The sequence below is a fragment of the Piliocolobus tephrosceles genome, chromosome 19, assembly GCF_002776525.5.
Source record: "Piliocolobus tephrosceles isolate RC106 chromosome 19, ASM277652v3, whole genome shotgun sequence".
Lineage (NCBI taxonomy): Eukaryota > Metazoa > Chordata > Mammalia > Primates > Cercopithecidae > Piliocolobus > Piliocolobus tephrosceles.
In genome coordinates, this window is record NC_045452.1 from 11241360 (window position 1) to 11261802 (window position 20443).

Here is a 20443-nt window from a genome sequence, read left to right on the forward strand (position 1 = left end):
TGGTGGCCTGGCAGCTGCTGCCATGCTAGGAACTGGTTGGCCCTGCCTGGGAAGGGGCTTTGAGGAAGCAAGTCCCACTCACTTCCACAGGGCTTGACAGTGACATTCTCACTTGTTTCTTAAGGTTTCTGTGTGAACTCTCGATTTGGGGGAATTTATTACAGTGCAGATGCAACCATGAGGTGCTGAGTTTGGGTGCTGCCTCTGCCACTGGCTGAATGTCCTTGCGCCAGTTGTGAGATGGAGATGACACCACCTATAGGGTCTATAGCCCTATAAAAGCCGGGGTCCAATTCCTGTTCTGCCACTTTCTAGCTGTGGCCGGGGCAGGTGCCTTCAGCCCTTGGTGCCTCATTTTCTTCACCTGTACTACGAGGCTGAAAATGGTCCCCACCTCCTACGGTGGAGCTGTCATAACTGAACGAGAAAATGGAAAGGACCACGGGGGCTCCCCCCACCCAGCCCTTCATTCCACTAGCAAGGACTGGAGGCTCAGAGAAGGGGGTGACAGTCTGGGGTCACACAGCAACGCAGAGCAGCATTAGAGGGGTTACAGGAGCCGCAAGCAAGAGAGGCTGATGGAGAGAGCACCTGACCTGACCATGCTGACTGACCATCCTGCCCTCCAACTGGCGGCTGTCCCTGAAGAATGAGACACAGGGAACGTGGGTCATGGGCATACACGGATCTTCATTTGAAAGGGTCAAAAATTTTATTAGCAGGACTTTTTCTGTTTTTGAATATACAGGTTTCCTGCTGTCCAGGGTAAAGGGGAAGTGGTGTCTTGTGGCCCGAGGTTTGCGGCGCTTGCCTTGGGACTCTATCCCTGTCCCTTTCCCACCAGCACAGCTGGGGGAAGGTGCCTGCTTGCCGGCCCCATGGATTCTTCGGCTGTGGCATAAGGCACTGTGTGTTCTGCAGGAAGGCGCTCATGGCTGGCTGGTAGATGAGAGGCGGCCTTCTCGGGCTGCAAAGCTGAGGCTGTTGAGGGGTCAAGTTGAACTTGGGGACCCTAGTGAGGAGGCCCCAGGCGATGGGAGCGCAGCCTGGTGAGTCTGGTGCCGCTGCCTCCCCGCTGGCCCTGCACTAGGCCTCAGGATGGGATCATGCCTTTGCTCCTCTTGCGGTCGGCCATCGTTCTCCGGTTGTGGTTGGCTCTTGCTGCCTTGTTGGCTTCCTTCTTCCTGCGTTCCTGGGTTGTCTCGCGGCTCTGCCCATGGCCCCGGGGGCTGCCGGCCACTGCTGCTGAGCTGTCATGCCGGTACCTGAGGGAGACACAACCCACCCCACGAGAATCTGTCAGCTGGAAGAAGCTCTGGCTGGGAGAGCTCACAGCCTGCCTTGGTGTTCACTGGGAAAGGACACACAGACTGGGCTTGGTCACCCATGTCCCAACTTCGGATGGAAGGAGAGATGGAGCCCGGCAGGGCCCTGGGGCTCGAACTAGCCCCGAGCCTGGTGTTTTCTCTTCTCTCGGCCTTGCTTCCAGGTGCGCCCATTGCTATGTGTAGCGGAGGCACAGCCAGAGGGCTGACACAGCCCACAGGAGACGGGGAGGGCTTTGGGTGGGTCTCCTCCTTTCTCCGTCTGGGGCCACATGCTGCAGCTGAGACATTACTCCTGTTCTCCACCCTAGGGCTTTGCTTGGTGGCCTCCAACGACCAAGAGCACTCACAGATGTGACCTAGGGCCCTTTCAGATCATCTCGACCACTGGGATTTGCCAGAGCGCCACACTCAGGGGGTTGGGATGGATGAGAAGTCAGGGTTCCTCTGCTCCCTGCTCAACAACCTTGTGTGGCTCCCCACTGCCCTCAAAATCCAAATGCCTTCCCTGTGGCCAGGCCTCCTGCACCCAGTAGACAGTGCTGCATGAAGCCTAGGGCCAGGATCGGGGAGTGGGCTTTTACTCCTGGCTTGGCCTTAGGTGGAGGCAGATCCTTGGCCCCTCTGAATATTTCCTCACTGGGAAGATGCGGGGCCTGGATGAGGAGTCTCTGGGTACTGATCTCAGTTCCCCTCAAAGATCCCTCTCCTGACCACGCCTGCTTTCTTACTTTTCTGCCCTCATGACAAACTCCTCTGAGCCATTTTCACCCTTAGGGGCCCAGCTCAAGTGCCCATCACTTCCATACCTCTATCAGCCAGAAAGGATGTGTGTCTGTCTGAGCTCTCTCACATTTACACTCTGCCTGGATGCATTGGGTGATAAATCCCCTCCTGTGTTCACCAAATAGTGGGTATGAGTGGGGACCCTGGAGCTGAGCCATCTGGGCTCCATCTTTGCTCCGTCACGTACTAGCTGTGTGACCTCTGGCTGGTTACTTAACGTCTCTGGGCCTGAGTTTTTTCATCTGTCAAATGAGGATAGTGATAATGGTAGCTACCTCGCACAGTTGTCACGAGAACTAAATACACATGGAGCACTTAGGGTGTACATGTGGGTTTCCTGAGTGGCTGGTTGGGCCCTCCCCAGATGCTGGGAGGGGTCCCCCTAGAAGCAGCCCCTTGAATGCTCACCCCTTCTTGGCGAGAAAGGCCATGCGCCTGGCTTCTGCTTTCTCTCTCAGCACTGCAGGGTCCTGCACGAAATGGTCAGGCTGTGGAAGGGAGGGAAGACCAAATCTGAAGTCAGGAGCTGCCACATTTTCCTAAGTGGCAGTGAAGCCCCGCTCAAGTGAATCTTGTCGATGCCTCCATGTCATGTGTGAGGGGAAGCTGCAGCCTGGCAGAGCAATGCCCAGGAATGGAGCGGGATTACTGTGGTCTGAGGTTTCCATGAGGAGCCCCTTGCCCCACCTCTTCCCTGAGCGGGTGGCAGCTGAAGGGACTGAGGCTTCCTGGACAGGCTGGTGGAGTGGATAGACCATAGTTATGGCATAACAATGACAAATGGGAGTGTCGGGGAGGCCAGGATGGCCACTGTGAGAGGCCATGCAGGGCTCTGAAGGCTGTGGGAGCCACCCCTGGGAGCTGAGTGGTCCTGGGAGCTGCAGGCCTAGGCCTCACTCTGGCACCACCAGCAGCATGTGTGAGAGTGCCCACTCTCAAGGACAGCCTTCTGTGCCAATAGTGCAAGGAAAAACTGGGACCTAGGAACCACAGACAGGCTTTGGTGGCCAGTAGCTTTAAAAAGGAAAAAAAAAAGGCCAGGCACTGTAGTTTACATCTATAATCCCAGCACTTTGGGAGGTCTAGGTGGGAAGATCACTTGAGTCTAGGAGTTTGAGACCAGCCTGGGCAACACTGAGATCCCATCTCTACAAAAACATATAAGAACTAGCCAGGTGTGGTAGTGTGAGCCCATAATCCCAGCTACTTGGGAAGCTGAGGTGGGAGGATTGCTTGGGCCCGGGAGTTCGAGGTTGTAGTGAGCCATGACTGCACCACTGCACCCCAGCCTGGGCGACAAAGCGAGACTCTGTCTCTACAAACAAGAAGAAGAAGGCTGGGCGTGGTGACTCATGCCTATAATCCCAGCACTTTGGGAGGCCGAGGTGGGTGGATCACCTGAGGTCAGGAGTTGGAGACCAGCTTGGCCAACATGGTGAAACCCCATCTCTACTGAAAATACAAAAAATTAGCCGGGTGTGGTGGCGAGCTCCTGTAATCCCAGCTACTTGGGAGCCTGAGGCAGGAGAATCACTGGAATCTGGGAGGCGGAGGTTGCAGTGAGCCAAGATCGCGCTACTGCACTCCAGCCTGGATGACAAGAGTGGGACTCCATCTCCAAAACAATAACAACAAAACACACACACACAAAACTGGTAGGTTTTACATAAAAATCTGGGCTGACCCCTTGCCTGAGAAGCAGAGAAATCTGTGGAAACCCTGAGTCTGTGCTTCCACCGAGGAGCCCCTGAGGCAGGGCATGTGCTTCCCACTGCTCAGTGCAGTCCCCACCAGGCCCCACTACTCATTGCTGTTGGTGACCTGGCCCCAGAAACATCTGAGTTTGTCACCCTGGTGTGGGGCATGATCCCAGGTTGCTGCCCCGTCACCTGAGTAGTACCGCTTTTATCTGTTCTGTATGTTGAGGTTCTAGTTAAGATTTCATTCACATAAAAAATTTAGCGCTAAAAAGTAGAATTTTCTAACCTGATCCAGATGACCTCCCGGGGCCCTTGGGCTCTAACTCCTCTCTGATTTTAAGAATTGCCATCCTGGGCACGGTGCTGGTAACTGCCCTTCTCCTGACCCCCAGGCTCCTGGGCCTAATAATGAAGCTGGCGGCTCAGAGGCCCTGCCTTTAATCTGTGCCCTGGGTCCTCACTAGTGGGCAGCAGAAGTGTGTTCTAGGCCAGCAGACATTCTGGGCTCAAAGGGACTCCTCCTGTCCCTGCCAGTCATGCTGGGGCTGCCTCACGGCCAGATGTAGGGAGGGGTGGGGGCACTTCTGATTCACCCTTCAGAACGGCACTTTCCCCTTCATCTGCCACCTGTCAGGGTGGTACCTTGGGAGCCTCCTCGTCAGCCTCCTCTTCCTCATCGTCATCATCTTCCTCCTGCCCTTCTCTAGGCACTTTGGTTCTCAGCACCTGAGGGATGGTGAATGGCCTGAGGGTGTGGAGAGAAATGAGATCAAAGACAAGGTTCAACCAGGAGCAAGAGCCACAAGGAGGAGGGAACCTGGTTGGGTGAGAGGGGCCGCCAGGAGGGCTCAGGAGGCTGAGAAAAACCAAAGGGGTTTCAAGCCAGCTTTGCTCCAGCCCCTGGATTCTCTGAGGTTAACAGAATTTGAGGTGGGGGTTGAGGGGGAAGCTGAGATGGGGCTGGGAGGGTCTCCAGTTCTCTCTTTAGTCAGGACAGCTCTGCTTTGATCTGTATTGGGGAAATCGCTGTAACATTCCACCTGAAAACGTTTTGAATCATTAAGAAGAAAAACGGACTGCGTGCGGTGGCTCACGCCTGTAATGCCCACACTTTGGGAGGTTGAAGTGGAAGGACTGCTTGAGCCCAGGAAGTGAGACTAGTCTGGGCAACATAGCGAGAACCCCACCTCCGCAAAAAAGAGAAGAGCTAGCGGGGTGTGGCAGGGTGTAGAGGTGCATGGCGGGGCGTGGCGGTGAGTGGCGGGGTGTGGCGGGGTGTGGAGGTGCGTGGCGGGGTGTGGAGGTGCGTGGCGGGGTGTGGTGGTGCGTGGTGGGGTGTGGCAGGGTGTGGCGGTGTGCACCACACCTGTAGTCCCAGCTACTCAGGAGGCTGAGGTGGGATGATCACTTGCAGTCCAGGAGACCAAGGCTGCAGTCAGCCATGATTCCATCACTGCACTCCAGCCTGGGTGAGAGAGGGAAACTCTGTCTCAAAAAAGAAAAATGCAAAGCTACTGCATGACACCAAATAAATGTTGCCCCATTCAGGGTGGGCTGGGGGGTGGAGGAGCACTGGATTAGGAGTCAGGAGGACTGGGTTTGGGCCCTGGATCTGCCACATCAGTGTAAACAAGTGGGTGAGGGAGCCCCACAGGCCTACGAGCTGCTCTGCCCTGGAATGCCACCCCCTCTACGGCCTCACCTGCAGCTGATGAGCTCGTCGTCTGAGTCTGCATCATTGGCACCCACCTGGTTGCCATCATATGTGTCATCGTACTCATCCTCGTAGTAGATACTGTGGTAGGGCAGGCTCTCGCCTGGCTGCAGTGGCACCTGCAATGGCATAAGCATGGGTTTGGGGGGCTCAGGGGCTGGCCCGGTCTCCCCGGCCCTGCAGACACCTGGCCTTGGTGGCCTACCTCCTCCACCACCACGCTGTACTGCTCGTAGCGCTGCCGCTGTGCCGCCACTGCACGCTTGTCGTTCAGCAAACTCCGCGTGTTTTCCTCCTTCCTGGTGCTGAGAAGGAACAGCAGAAAGAGAGGAAGGAAAACCATCAGGCTTGGAAGGTCACAGGGTATGGAGGGTCCAGAGACCACAGGCTTAACTGCTCCAGCCCTCAGACTGTCACAGAGACAAATGAAATCAAGCCTTGGTGAGGGCGTGGGAAGGTGGGACTCTCACTGCTGCTGGTGCCCATAAGGATGGCACCAGTCACTTTAGAGGGCATCCCAAGAGCCATTGTTTTTTATTTGTTCTTTGTTTTTTTGAGAGGAAGTCCTGCTCTGTTGCCCAGGCTGGAGTGCAGTGGCACAATCTCGGCTCACTGCAACCTCCACCTCCCAGGTTCAAGCAATTCTTCTGTCTCAGCCTCCTGTGTAGCTGGGACTACATGCCTGGTTAATTTTTGTATTTTTATTAGAGATGGGGTTTCACCATGTTGGCCTCAAACTCCTGACCGCAAGTGATCCCCCCACCTCAGCCTCCCAACGTGCTGGGATTACAGTCATGAACCACTGTGCCAGGCCAAGAGCCACTGGTAAAAGGTAAAATGGGGCCAGGTGCAGTGGCTCACCCCTGTAATTCCAACACTTTGGGAGGCTGAGGCGGGTGGATCACGAGGTCAGAAGTTCAAGACCAGCCTGGCCAAGATAGTGAAACCCTGTCTCTACTAAAAATACAAAAATTAGCTGGGCATAGTGGTGGGTGCCTGTAATCCCAGCTACACAGGAGGCTGAGGCAGGAGAATCGCTTGAACCTGCGAGGCGGAGGTTGCAGTAAGCCGAGATCACACCACTGCACTCCAGCCTGGGCGACAGAGCGAGACTCCGTCTCAAAAAAGTAAATAAATAAAAAAGGTAAAATGTGCTCACCTTTCAACCAGGATATTCCCTGTCAAGGCATGGACCCTAAAGAAACATTGGCTGTGTGTACAGAGGTCTGATTAGGGATTTTCTTTTCAGCATTGTTTGCAACAGTGAAAAATGGAAAGCAACTCATGTCCATCATGAGTGAAAGAGCCAAATGAACTGTGCCACATCTAAATTACAGATCGCTGTGTGGCAGTTGTCAAGAAAGACATTGATCTATTTGTACTAACTCGGAAAGAATTCTCACTTATTCCCAAGGAAAAAAAGCAAGCTACAGAAAAATGCATACAGTATGATCCCCAAAGCAAACCACACTAACTCTGTTTCTATGGCCACACACCTATGCATGTCAATGCAGAGAGAAGGCTAGTAAGCCCCTCGCCAAATGACGGTGGTTACTGCTTGGAAGCACTTGGAGTTGTTTAAATCTTTTTTTTTTGTTACAGGCTACAGTGCAGTGATATGATCTTGGCTCATTGCAACGTCCGCCTCCTGAGCTCAAGCGATTCTCGTGCCTCAAGCTCCTGAGTAGTTGGGAGTACAGGCGCGTGCCACCATGCCTGGCTAATTTTTGTATTTTTTTTATAGAGATGGAGTATCTGCATATTGGCCAGGCTGGTCTGGAACTCCTGGCCTCAAGTGATCCACTTGCCTCAACCTCCCAAAGTGCTAGGATTACAGGAATGAGCCACCGCGCCCGGCCTAATTTTTAAATTTTTTTGTAGAGACTGGGTCTCACTATATTGCTCAGGCTGGTCTTGAACTCCTGGACTCAAGTGATCCTCTGTTTCAGCCTTCCAAAGTGCTGGGATTACAGGTGTGAGCTACTGTGCCCAGCCTGGATCTCTTAAACAAAAATATTTTTCATTTTAAAATTTTTATTCGTTTATTGTTTTTTCAAAAATGACCTTTCCTTGCCAACAAACAAAAATTTAAGCAGCAGCAAGGCCACACGTGGCTTTCTGACTGAGCTCAAGGGAGCCCTAGGGACCTTTGGGATGTAAGAAAAGGTGGGAGGCCCAGTCCTCTTCCTATCACCTCCACCTCGCCACAGCAGCCTTCTGTGTCTTCCACAGCTCAAGTTTCCATGTAAAATTTCACTGGAAGAAAATGTTTGGAAGCCCAACTCCGGTCATGTTACACGTGAGGAAACTCGGGGCCACAGTGGCTCATGCCTGTAATCCCAGCACTTTGGGAGGCTGAGGCGGGCGAATCGCGAGGTCAGGAGATCAAGACCATCCTGGCAAACACAGTGAAACCACGTCTCTAAAAAATACAAAAAATTAGCCGGGCATGGCGGTGGGCACCTGTGGTCCCAGCTACTCGGGAGGCTGAAGCAAGAGAATGGTGGCACCCGGTGAACCCGGGAGGCGGAGCTTGCAGTGAGCCGAGATTGCGCCACTGCACTCCCGCCTGGAAGACAGAGCTAGACTCCGTCTCAAAACAAAACAAAACAAAAAGGTGAGGAAACTCCGGTGCATTGGGTGGGGGAAGGGACATGTTTGGGTCACAAGTGAGCTGCAGCACAGCCTTGGCAGAGACTGAGGCTTCTCAACTTGTGGCTTTGCAAACCTGTGAAAAAACCTGGCTTGTCAGAAACATACCCAGGCCTGTGGAATGTAGCTTCTAGCCCTGCAGGGAAGATCAATATGAGATGCCAGGCAAGAAAATCCAGCTTAGCTGTGAAACTGGGTCTCTGGAATGTATCAAGGGTAAGATAATAATAATAAAAAAGAAAAGACACAAAGCCAAACACAGCTTCCATAAAAATCTTCTATTAACTGGCTTTTGGTGCAGGGAGAGGCAGGCGTCTGAGTCCGTCTCAGTCTGTCAGGCTGTCTGCCTGGCAGCCAGGGCAGGTCAGGACTGCAGCCTTCAGCGTGGTGGACTAGGGTTTGCCTCCCTTCACGTCCTTTTTTTTTTCTGAGACAGAGTCTCACTCTGTTGCCAAGGCTGGAGTGCAGTGGCGCGATCTCAGCTCACTACAACCTCTGCCAACCAGGTTCAAGCAATTCTCCTACCTTAGCCTCCCGAGTAGCTGGGACTACAGGTGTGTGCCACCAAGCCCGGCTAATATTTTGTGGTTTTTTTTTTCAGTAGTCTTTTTTAAGGACCTGCTCGGTGCCAGGCAGGGTATGAGGCTGAGTTGGGGAGAGATTCAGAGATGAAGAACATACAGCTCTGCCCTCATGAACTCAGTGTAGTGGGGATGACAGACCAATCAACACCAAATGTGCTGAACAGAGGCCCTGGAAACAAAAGGAATGAACTTGGTTCAGGAGGACTGGCTGGGCATCTGTAGGAAGGGGTAATGGAGGTTCCACGGTAGGAGGCTACTTGACTGGACCAGGAGCCCCAGGGTATGGCAGGAGGGATGGTGCACTTGATTTAGACCAGGGAGAAATCTCAGTTCAAAGAAATCTTTCACATCCACCAGGGAAGGGGCCTGTGACTGTGACCTTGGCCCTGTACCTGGCTTTCTTTGCTACATTGAAAAAGAGGTAGAGAGGAAGAAAAAGGAGCCCAAGCTTGTTCAGGCGGTAGGTGCCACTGGTAGGAGCACACCCATGCATTTGACACATATTTCCTAAGGGCCTAATAGCTTCCAGGACCTGCGCTGGGCCAGGAGACTGAGGAAGAATGAGAGGCGTCACCATCCTTTCTGCTACACCTTCGGCTTCTGGTCCATCCCGTCCCCGGTTCTGTGCAGTGGGGCTGTTCTTCCATGCTGTGTGGCCTCTGGTTACGTGGCTTCCTGGCAGGGCCAGGCAGAGAAGCATGGCAAGCTCCACCCACCCTAGCTGTGCCCTGGAAGAAGACACAGGTAGGGACAGTGAAACCCAGGCACCCGGACAGCCTGTCTGGGGAGGTGTAACCTTGGCCCCAGACATTATTTGGAGCCAGGAAGGAAAAAGAAAAATCAGGATCAAAGTCAGCTGGGAGAAGATGCATTCGAGGCCAGAACTTCAGTCAAGCCTGGAAACACAGGCGATGGTGGCTGCAGAGACCTGCTGGAGTAGGTAGCTTCCTCAGCCTCCAAGATGGAAGCAAGCCCAGGGAACATGCGGGTTCCCCTGAAACCTCACCACCTTTCCCTTCCTCATCTACTCAAGCGTGTCCTTCAAGGCCCAATTCAAACTGGTCCTTAGCAGGGTAACCCCTGCCTTTGAACTTCTAAAGCGCCTATAGAAGCAACAGACTCCTCCTTTTCCAGATGAAGAATCAGGGGATCCAGAGAGGCAGAGCAACCCTCTTAAGGTCACACAGCTAGCTACTAAGAGCAGAGCCAGGGCCAGGCACAGGTCTCCTGATTCAGGTCTGCTTTGCCACTTCCTGGGCTGTGTGACCACAGGCAAGTCCCTCATCCTCACTAAGTCTCAGTTCCTTCTCTCAGCACCCACTTCCCAGGGCTGATAGATGACATGTAGAAGTAGATTCAGCACCTTCTGGGCTCAACAAAGTGAATCCTGTTTCTTTTACTACAGGACTTTTCAGAGCCTTAATGTGCTCTGTGACTCCCCAAAAGGCAGACCAAGGGCACAGACATTTAAAAAATTTTTTAAATTATTTTTTGAGACGGGGTTTCACTCTTGTTGCCCAAGCTGGAGTGCAACGGCCCGATCTCGGCTCACCACAACCTCCGCCTCCCAGGCTCAAGCAATTCTCCTGCCTCAGCCTCCCGAGTAGCTGGGATTACAGACACCTGCCACCACGCCCGGCTAATTTTTTGTATTTTTAGTAGAGATGGGGTTTCACCATGTTGGCCAGGCTAGTTTTGAACTCCTGACCTCAGTTGATTCCCCCATCTCGGCCTCTCAAAGTGCAGGGATTACAGGCATGAGTCACCATGCCCGGCCGGCACATTTTTAGAACACGTGTTATCTTCCAGGGCACCATGGAATTGTCCAAAGGCATTAGGGGACCCTGCCTCTTGCCCACTGACTCCTTCACTGGCTATGATATACCTGTAGCACATGTATTGATGTCTCCACAACAGCCATGCTGCACCTCACCTATTCTCCAAACAGACCCTCTTTAGGTCTTTCTACCTTTCCATTGGACCCTGGAGCTACAGGTCTAGACTGTGTGACTTGGTTTTCCTGATGAGATATGAGGGGTATTGGAGACTTCTGGGAAAGGTATCCTAGTCTCTAGGAGAGACACAGGAAGACCTGGTCTGGACTATCTCCTGGCACTATCATGTCTGGAAGCCATAGTAGAAACAGCTCCTGCTGCAGCCCCCACTGTAGCCTCAAAGGAGGTAGCCTGACCACGAAGTGAGGCCCCGAGACAGGAAAGATACATTCTGGATGATAGTTCAACCAAGCCTAGACTGCCCTACCTTACACTGCCTTGTCATGCAAGGGAACAGATTTCCTTACTACTTAAGCCACTGAGTTCAACAACAGCCTATCTGATTCAACAACAAACACATTTTAACTCCAGTACCATCTGCAGTGTCCTACCTAATTTCTCATGTGATTAGGACATGTGTCCTTGCCGAAGTTCCTGTGTACCCCAACCCAGCACCTCCCACTCTGTCCTTACTTGTTTAATGGTCTTTCTCATGATCGTTTGAAGGCAAGGCCTGGGTATCCAGCTCACCCTGTTCCCCTGGTGTCTAGCATAGGATCTGGTGCTAGTAAATCGCTTAATAAATATTTGCTGAATGAATAAATAATGAACACACAAATGGAGGCTTTGCCTCTTTGCAATCTGCAGCCCCTGGGCTACCCAGCACAGTGAGTCTGCATGGCAGCCCAGAGGGCCCCAGGAGCAGGGGCACAGCGCTCCAGAAACCTGGCCACCTCAATGCCAGCCACTCTGCTGACCCTGACAGCTGGGACCAGCCCCTTGGCAAATGCTCATAGGTGACTCATGACCTAGGTGGGGTGAGATGAGACCTTACAATACCATGGGCCCTGGGCAAAACCACAGATCAAGGTGAAAGGCCATGTCCAGAGATGGCTAACCTCTGTGGGGAACTTACCAATCAGGCTCCCTGGATTGGAGCAGCGGGCCAGCCTTCTACCAGCCTGGAGGACCCCTTGTCTTCTCCTTGCCCACCGCTAGAGCTACAGAGGGTCATGCTGGCCTGGAATAGCGGCCACTGGTCCAGGATAACATCTTTGGCCTGGGATCTGGGGATGTTGCAATGATGCAGGATAACACCTCTAGTCTGGGATCTGGGGGTGTTGCAATGTGTATGACTAAGCAGTTTGCAAGTGCTTCCTGTCCAGCCAGCCAGATGGCTTTGTAGTTGCCCTACGCCGGTTCCCCAAGCCCTCAGCCAGCCAAGCTTTTAGCAGTGGACGGCCCTAGGGAGGGGGTAACAGCACAGGGCCCTAACTGAAGAAGAAGCTGACATTTCCACCACTGGGGCTCCTACCACAAGAATGAGGCTGGCTGGTTTCCTCCCTCTCTGAACCTCACGATCCCCATCCATGTGATGGTGAAAGAGCAACCTGTACTTGTCCAGAGGTCCCCTGATTTCTAGCTTCCATGCAGAACTCGGGGGGACTAGAATACATCTTATTTTGCAGTTTTCCACTTGGATGTTGTACTCTTTACCAATACATCTGACTCTCTGTCCCTCTGATGGGTCATCATTCCAAAGCTGGGTGAACTCTTTTTTTTTTTTTCTTGAGACAGGTTCTTACTGTGTCACCCAGGCTGGAGTACAGTGGCATGATAACAGCTCACTGCAGCCTTGACCTCCTGGGCTTAAGTGATCTTACCACCTCAGCCTCCAGAATAGCTGGAACTATAGGCGTGTGCCAGCACACATGGCTAATTTTTGTACTTCTTATAGATACGGGGTTTCACCATGTTGCCCAGGCTGGTCTTGAACTCCTGGGCTCAAGTGATCCACCTGCCTTGGCCTCCCAAAGTGCTGGGACTACAGGCCTGAGCTGCCGCACCCGGCCCTGCTCTTTTCAAAATATAAAACGTGCTGGCCTTGTTGGTTCATGGGACCCTTGGCTGTACTCACTATGGCCTCGGGACCACTGCCCCTGTTGCTCACTCTGCTTGGGAAGCTTCTCCTTCTCTCCTTTGCAGAACTGACCCCTCCTCACCCTTTAGCGCTCGGTCCCATGTCATGTTCCCAGAGGAGCCTTCTGGCCTGGGGTGAAGCCCTACCAAAGGCGTAGAATTCTGTGCACCTCCAGCTTGTAGTATTTGTTATATCTGCGATTTGGTGTTGCTTGTTTGATGAGTTGATTAATGCAAACTCCACGTGGGCAGGGGCCGTGTCTGTTTCACTCCCCACTATATCCCCAGAACCTAATTAATCCAGAGCCTAGAATGCTGTAAGCATTAGACAAATATTTGTTGAATAAATGAATAAATCATGAACGGACTTTTCAATGCCAAAAAAGTAGGAAGGACATAAACTAAAAATAAATAGAAAGGCCTTAAAGTGGAATATGTTCACCTTCTGAAAAGCTCACTCAAAGTCCTTAATTTTCTCATTTTGTCACAGCCTGGGGAAAATCAGGTCAAAGAGTGGTTTCTGGGAAGCACTGTCCACCAGTGATTTGATGGTTAACACATTAAAGGTGTAAGAAGGGAAGTGGGGATAGTTTTGGCCCTTCTGGCCTTTTGCTATCAACAAGGGGGATTCACTAACAGCCTCCCTGCACAGAGTCAGAACTGAAGACTGATCATTAGAGAACCTGCTTCTAACCACTGGGGGTGCACAGGTCTAGGGTTGTGAAGGGATCCCTGTGCTGATTGATACTCCATGTCCAGTTCTGCGAAGATGGAGCCCTTGGTTTCCCTGTGTCCTCTCTGCACTTCCAGAGTTGGGGTATCGGAACCGCATGGCCCACTGCACTCACCTCTTGCCCTTGTGCACCCGGCTCAGGTCTACTGAGTCCCTGCTGAACACATCAAACTCGTCATTCTGGAAGACGTTGTGGCGAGACGTCAGCAGGGGTGTAGGGTCTGGTTTCATTTCTCTGGGTGGGGGACACAGAGATCAATTTAAGGGGGCCCTGCCAGCCGATGAAACCTGCACCCCACGCTCCATTGCTGTGTTAAATCCATCGGATTTTTCAGTCCCCTTCAACAGACACTCCTAGGACACAATCTCAAAACCTTGAAGAGGGAGATAAGCCCCCGCCTGATCTGGCCCCTGCCTGGGTAGGCAGCCACACCTCAAAGCTTCCCCCCGTTCCCTGCATGCCATTCACACAGGGTTTCCTTCTGTTTCTTAAAAGCGCTATCCCTCATTTAATGCTTATAATAGTCCCATGAGATCAGTAGTCACAGATCATTGTACCTCAGTGCCCTCATCTGTAAAATGTGGCACAAGGAGGCTGAGGAACTTGTCCAAAGGCAGAAAGCTAACTTCACTCATTCATTTGGTAAACATCACTTGCTTATGGACGACACACCCTTTCGGGCACTGGTTCCTGCTGTCCCATGGGGCCTTCAGGGCAGCAGTGGGCCAAAGAAATGGTAGATGTGATGAAAGTGAGAAGCTGTGGCCATCCTCTCTCACAAATCTAGTGGGAACGTGGTAATGACAGGGGCAGGTCAGGAATGTAGGGGATCAGAAGGGCTCAACAACTCTGGGTGACATCCCTGAAGACACATCCATGGCTCTACTCAACCTTCCCACAAAGTGTGGCAGGGATGTGTATACTCTCTGCCCTGCCTAGGGCAAGTGAAAAACTCCTGCGGGGCCTAAGGTTTTTATGTTTCCCCAAAGAGGGCTTTAGTTTAAATGGCTGGGAAGAGAGAACAAGCTGAGTCCTGGACCACGAATGAGGGAAGGAAGAGAAGGGGCCCCACCCTGAGGCAGCCTGGGCAGCGGGAGGCTCCTCCCACCTGTCTCTCCCACCTGTCTAGGTTGCGGTCCAGCTGGCTGAGGGTGGGGGCCAGCCGCTCCTCCAGGATATTGTTGATCACCTGCTCTGGGTCGTAGTGGTAGTACTCCAGGCAGGCCAGGATGAAGCCCTCACCAAGGTCTGGCAGCAGGTCCTTCACTTGGGAGATGAGTGAGTCCAGCTCCACCCCACACACAGCAGGGCCCACAGCTGCGGCTGCTCCCATGCACTGTAGTGAGAGCCAGAGCCAAGAAGGGGAAGGCTAAGTGGGCCGATGATAGGGCCACAGGTCCCAAACAGCACTGGACTAGGCATGAGGGATCTGGTTCAAGTCCTGGAACTGCCCCTCCTGCCTGTGGGAACTTCGCCAAGTGACTCAAGTCTCTCTGAGCCTCCATTTCTTTCTCTGTGAAAAAGGGGGCTCGTGATTGTTATGATTATTGCATGCCTGTATCAAAATATCTCATGTAACCTATAAATATATACACCTACTACATATCCAGGAAAATAAACAAAAAATAAAAAAAATTTAAGGCCAGGTACAGTCGCTCATACCTGTAATCCCAGCACTTTGGGAGGTTGAGGCAAGAGAATTATTTGAGCTCAGGAACTAGATCAGCCTGAGCAACAGAGCAAGACTCTATCAGTTCAAAAAATTTTAAAAAGTAGCCAGGTGGCTGGGTGTAGTGGCTCATGCCTGTAATCCTAGCACTTTGGGAGGCCGAGACAGGTGGATTGCCTGAGTTCAGGAGTTTGAGACCAGCCTGGGTAACACAGTGAAACCCTGTCTCTACTAAAAAAATTAGCCAGGCATGGCGGCGTGCGCCTTTGGTCCCAGCTACTTAGGAGGCTGAGGTGGGAGGATCACTTGATCCCAGGAGGTCGAGGCTGCAGTGAGCTTGATCAAGCCACTGCACTCCAGCCTGGGTGACAGAGCAAGAACCTGTCTCAAAAAATATAAAATAAAATAAATTGGCCGGGCGCGGTGGCTCAAGCCTGTAATCCCAGCACTTTGGGAGGCTGAGACGGGCGGATCACGAGGTCAGGAGATCGAGACCATCCTGGCTAACACGGTGAAACCCCGTCCCTACTAAAAAAATACAAAAACTAGCCGGGCGAGGTGGCGGGCGCCTGTAGTCCCAGCTACTCGGGAGGCTGAGGCAGGAGAATGGTGTGAACCTGGGAGGCGGAGCTTGCAGTGAGCTGAGATCGGGCCACTGCACTCCAGCCTGGGCGACAGAGCGAGACTCTGTCAAAAAGAAAAAAAAAAAAAAATACAATACAATACAATACAATACAATAGGCCGGGCGTGGTGCTTATGCCTATAATCCCAGCACTTTAGGAAGCTGAGGTAGGCAGATCATCTGAGGTCAGAAGTTTGAGACCAGCCTGTCCAACATGGTGAAACCCCATCTCTACTAAAAAAATACAAAAAATTAGCTGGGTTGTGATGGCGGGTGTCTGTAATCCCAGTTACTCAGGAGGCTGAGGCAGGAGAATTGCTTGATCCCAGGAGGCGGAGGTTGCAGTGAGCAGAGATTGCACTATTGCACTCCAGCCTGGGCAACAAGAGTAAAACTCTATCTCAAAAAAAAAAAAAAAAAAAAAACAACAAAAAACAAAACAAAACAAAAACAACCAAATAATTAAATTAAATTAAATTAAAATTTTGAAGGGACTGTATGACTCACCAGCTGGGCTACTGGCTGTGTGACTTTGGGCAGGGTGCTTCCCCTCTCTGAACCTCAGTTTCCTCCTCATAAAATGGGCTTATACCACCCACCTCATGGGGTTGTTTCAAATAGTTCAAAGATGGCACAAAACCCAGTGAGCACAGTACCTGGCACAGACCAGGCCCTCCATAAACAGCCCTGGTTTCTACCGATTCTTTCTACTAATCCAAGGTCCTTTTCCAACTCTAACAAGTTGACTGACGTTGGAGGCGAACAGCAACCACCAGAGCTGGACTGTGTGGAGATGCTCCCCTTTAATTATAAAATTATAATCTCCTTTTTTTTTTTTTTTTTTTTTGAGACGGAGTCTCGCTCTGTCATCCAGGCTGGAGTGCAGTGGCACGATCTCAGCTCACTGCAAGCTCTGCCTCCCAGGTTCACGCCGTTCTCCTGCCTCAGCCTCCTGAGTAGCTGGGACTACAGGCGCACACTACCGCACCCAGCTAATTTTTTGTATTTTCAGTAGAGACGGGGTTTCACCATGGTCTCGATCTTCTGACCTCATGATCCGCCCACCTTGGCCTCCCAAAGTGCTGGGATTATAGGTGTGAGCCACCATGCCCGGCCTATAATCTCCTTTTTAAGTAAGGGGCAAGCATTTTATATATTGCTCAATATGACTTAATTGTGTTAGCCTTTTAATTTAAGGACATTTACAGATCACAACAATACAAATCTCCATGAGTCTGCTAAGCAGGGAAATGGGGAAGAGGGTGGGAAAAGGTGAAGGAGGCCACTGTTCTCCAAGGCCCTGCAGGAATCACAGGGCCTGGGGTCTGGAAGGAAGGACAGCGGCATTTGTTAATGGAGCACTGAAGGCCAGCCAGGCTCAGGGTGAGCCTGGGTATGTGATAGCTCTCGGAATCCCAGCACCTCGTGGAGGTGGGCACTGCATCTGTCCCTACCTTACAGATGAGGAACCAAGGTTCAATGTGAGTGACGTGCCTAAGGCCATACAGCTGCCAAGTGGCAGAACCAGGTCACACCCCTGAGCTGCCCGGTTTGAGTCTGTGTGGTCTTCACCACTCTTATCATGCTGCCTCCCAACATGCAGGGGAGTCCTGGCCTTGGTGGCCAATCAAGACAGCCACAGATTTGGCCAGTCCTGGAAAAGCCTGGAGAGAAGGCACCAGATCCGAGGTTTCTACATTTGTTCAGTGGCATCCTGGAGCCCCACTGAGGGGCTTCCAAGAAGGCCAAACCATGGGACGTGGCACTGTTCCCAGTTGCAACCAAAGGAGCTCCACTTTTATCTGTTGAGAGGAGAGCTCCGGGAAGGGCTTGTGGAAACATTCATGGAAAGTTTCGCCTCTTCATTTTATAGAGGGGAAGCTGAGGTTTCGATAGTTGAAGCAACGTGCTCTCTCCTCACACCCAGTCCAGCATGCCCCTAGCTTGGGACCCTCTAACGGCAGCACAGAGCTGACCAGTTGCTTGAGGCTGTCTACTCCCAAAAAACCTTTTTCCCTGAGTATGAAAGCAAAGAAGGGAGGTTTTCTGCTGCCCCAGCCTCTCAGATGGGGCCAAGGAGGGACAAGCAAAGAGGGAAAAGTGCCACCCAGACACATACCTCCTCTTCTTCCGAGTTCTCCTGGTGTGATGACGCTTGACTGACTGCCTCTGCCATCACTGCGACCCCATTAGGCTCCTCAGTCACCAATGGATCTTTAGCATCTGTGGCTTTCCGTCTGTCCACCCCTTCCCATGCACTCTCGACTGCCTGGAGGATGTAGGCAGTCCGCGTCTCATCCCTGTGAGGACTTGTTAAAGGGTCTGTCTTAGGTTTCTAGCTCTGAAGCAGCACAATTTCTCAGTCCCTCCCCAGCATCTGACCACATGGCTTTCTGGGCTATACCTAAGTGGGCATCACGGGCACCTGGGCTGCATGGGAAAATGGGCCAGACTACAGCCACGCTGGCCTCACAAGCTAGCGCCTGCCACTCAGCAGAAAGCAGCTCTGAGTAAAGACAGGGCCAGGGCTGCCATCAGAGTGTCCTGGGGCACAGGTTTGGACGAGCCAGCAGCTCTTCTTTTGTACTGACTACCAGGAGGAGGGCGTGGTAGGGCCACTGCCACTGGGCTTCCTGTCCAACTAGCTGAGGGCATTCTGCAAAGGCTGTGGGCCATCAGGTTTCCCTGAAGCAGGACAGAGCAATCTACTGCAACCACCAGAATGACCCATAGGCTGCCCCTCCCTGTCCTTCCTCCTTGTCAACCACTCTGGGCACTGTGAAGCCAGAAATCTGAGAGTCCCCTTAGACTCCCTCACTCTGCTTCTTGTCCAAACCCTCATCACCCAAGCTTGGATGCCAGCAACAGCCTCCTCACTGGCCTGAGCCTCACAGTGGTTCCGGGCCAGTCGATTCTCTTCCCTGTGCCAGACAGAGCTTTTCCAAAGTATAGAACTGCCCATGTCACCTCCTGCTTCACAACCTTCCACGCTCCCCAGTGCTTGCAGGACAGAGCCCAAACTTCTTAGTGATGGTCACCCCAGGGCTGTGCACATGCTGGCCTTTACCTCACCTGCAACACCCCAATTCCTCCTCCTGGAGACCCCTCCTTAATGACTGCCCCCTGTACTCTATACATGACGTCTGTGGCTCCGAGGAGCCTGTTTTCTCTGTCCTCTGTCCACTGGGAACATTCTTGTCCTTGTCCTTGCTCCTAGCTTGGTGCTCTCCCACTCTTTCTGCTGTTCTTCTGCTTGGACATCACTTCTATCTGACACCCCCATCTGGAGCTCCGCTGGGTGAGGCGCCTCCTCCGGAGGTTTCCTGCCCTCTGAAATTTTCCTACGTGATGCTCTAACTGCCTGTTTACCTGTCCACCTCCCCTCCTGCTGTGAGGAGGGGCTGAGTCCATCTTGGTCATATAGGCCCAGATGTTCAGGAAACACATAGGGAAATTAGGACTGCATCTCCCCTGCCCCAAGCATCAGAGCAGCCAACTTTTCTAGAAAAGGCAAGGCTGGGAGGCTGGGCGTGGAGGCTCATGCCTGTAATCCCAGCACTTTGGGAGGTTGAGGCGGGCAGATCACAAGGTCAGGAGATACAGACCATACTGGCTAACACGGTGAAACCCCGTCTCTACTAAAAAAATATTAAAAAATTAGCCCCCATCTCTACTAAAAAAATACAAAAAAATACAGGCGGGCGCCTGTAGTCCCAGCTACTTGGGAGGCTGAGGCAGGAGAATGGTGTGAACCTGGGAGGCGGAGCCTGCAGTGAGCCGAGATCCCGCCACTGCACTCCAGCCTGGGCGACAGAGAGAGACTCTGTCTCAAAAAATAAAATTAAAAAAAAAAAAAAAGGCCAGGCGCGCTGGCTCATGCCTACAATCCCAGCACTTTGGGAGGCCGAGGGTGGTGGATCACGAGGTCAGGAGATCGAGACCATCCTGGCTAACACGGTGAAACCCGGTCTCTACTAAAAATACAAAAAATTAGCCGGGCGTGGTGGCGGGTGGCTGTAGTCCCAGCTACTCCGGAGGCTGAGGCAGGAGAATGGTGTGAACCCTCAGTGAGCGAGATCATGCCACTGCACTCCAGCCTGGGCGACAGAGCGTGACTCCACCTTAAAAAAAAAAAAAAAAGAAAAAAAAGAAAAGGCAAGGCTGAGACCTTGGCAGGCCACCTCGGACAGCTGGCTGACCCATGCGTTCTGGGGCTAAACCTCTTTCCACTCCTCTGGGTTCCAGCAGTCTGTCTCACCTCTGACCTAGTCAAGCTGGGCCCTGTCGCAGTGGGCTATGATAGAAGGATACAAGACTGACGAGGCCTGCTGCAGCAAGCTGATATCTTCGGCCACAGGGAAGAGTGCATCATAGTCCCGGAGGAACCTGCAGGCAGAGGAGAGCAATGGGATGGACAGGGCTGGGGCCACAGGAACACTGTGCTGCTGCAGGCCACTCCCTGTGTCTACTGCCCGACCTTATTAGAGCTGTGGTGGGCCTATGGCGGGGGCTCTATCATGTAAGGCCTCTTGGGGACTGGTGGGAGGGTCATGGGCCTGGCCCAGCTCAGCCGGACTCACCTCTTCTCCTGCAGCAAGGAGCTGAAGATCTGAAGGAACTCTTCGATGAAGCCCTGAATGTTGTCACAGCTAGAACAGGACACCAGGGAAGATGAGCTCATGCAATGCAAGATGAGCTGCAGCTCCTTTATACACCCCCTGCCCCTCTTCAAGGCTGAGGCC

General features: G+C 52.5%; 1 protein-coding gene across 2 annotated transcripts in view; it reads right to left on the bottom strand.

Annotated features, from left to right (window-relative positions):
• Nucleotides 1–689: 689 nt before the first annotated feature.
• The window catches only part of ASCC2 (activating signal cointegrator 1 complex subunit 2), a 51618-nt gene continuing 31864 nt past the window's right edge, over nucleotides 690–20443 (bottom strand). For both annotated transcript variants that reach the window (XM_023190672.1, XM_023190671.1), the window contains 10 exons: nucleotides 20282–20350; nucleotides 20013–20087; nucleotides 17821–18001; nucleotides 14531–14745; nucleotides 13524–13643; nucleotides 5731–5830; nucleotides 5514–5644; nucleotides 4454–4556; nucleotides 2520–2599; nucleotides 690–1265 (listed from right to left, as the gene is read on the bottom strand). In XM_023190672.1, the coding sequence (XP_023046440.1) occupies nucleotides 1094–1265; nucleotides 2520–2599; nucleotides 4454–4556; nucleotides 5514–5644; nucleotides 5731–5830; nucleotides 13524–13643; nucleotides 14531–14745; nucleotides 17821–18001; nucleotides 20013–20087; nucleotides 20282–20350 (1246 nt within the window). In that variant the 3' untranslated portion in view covers nucleotides 690–1093. The remainder of the gene's footprint in view (nucleotides 1266–2519; nucleotides 2600–4453; nucleotides 4557–5513; nucleotides 5645–5730; nucleotides 5831–13523; nucleotides 13644–14530; nucleotides 14746–17820; nucleotides 18002–20012; nucleotides 20088–20281; nucleotides 20351–20443) is intronic.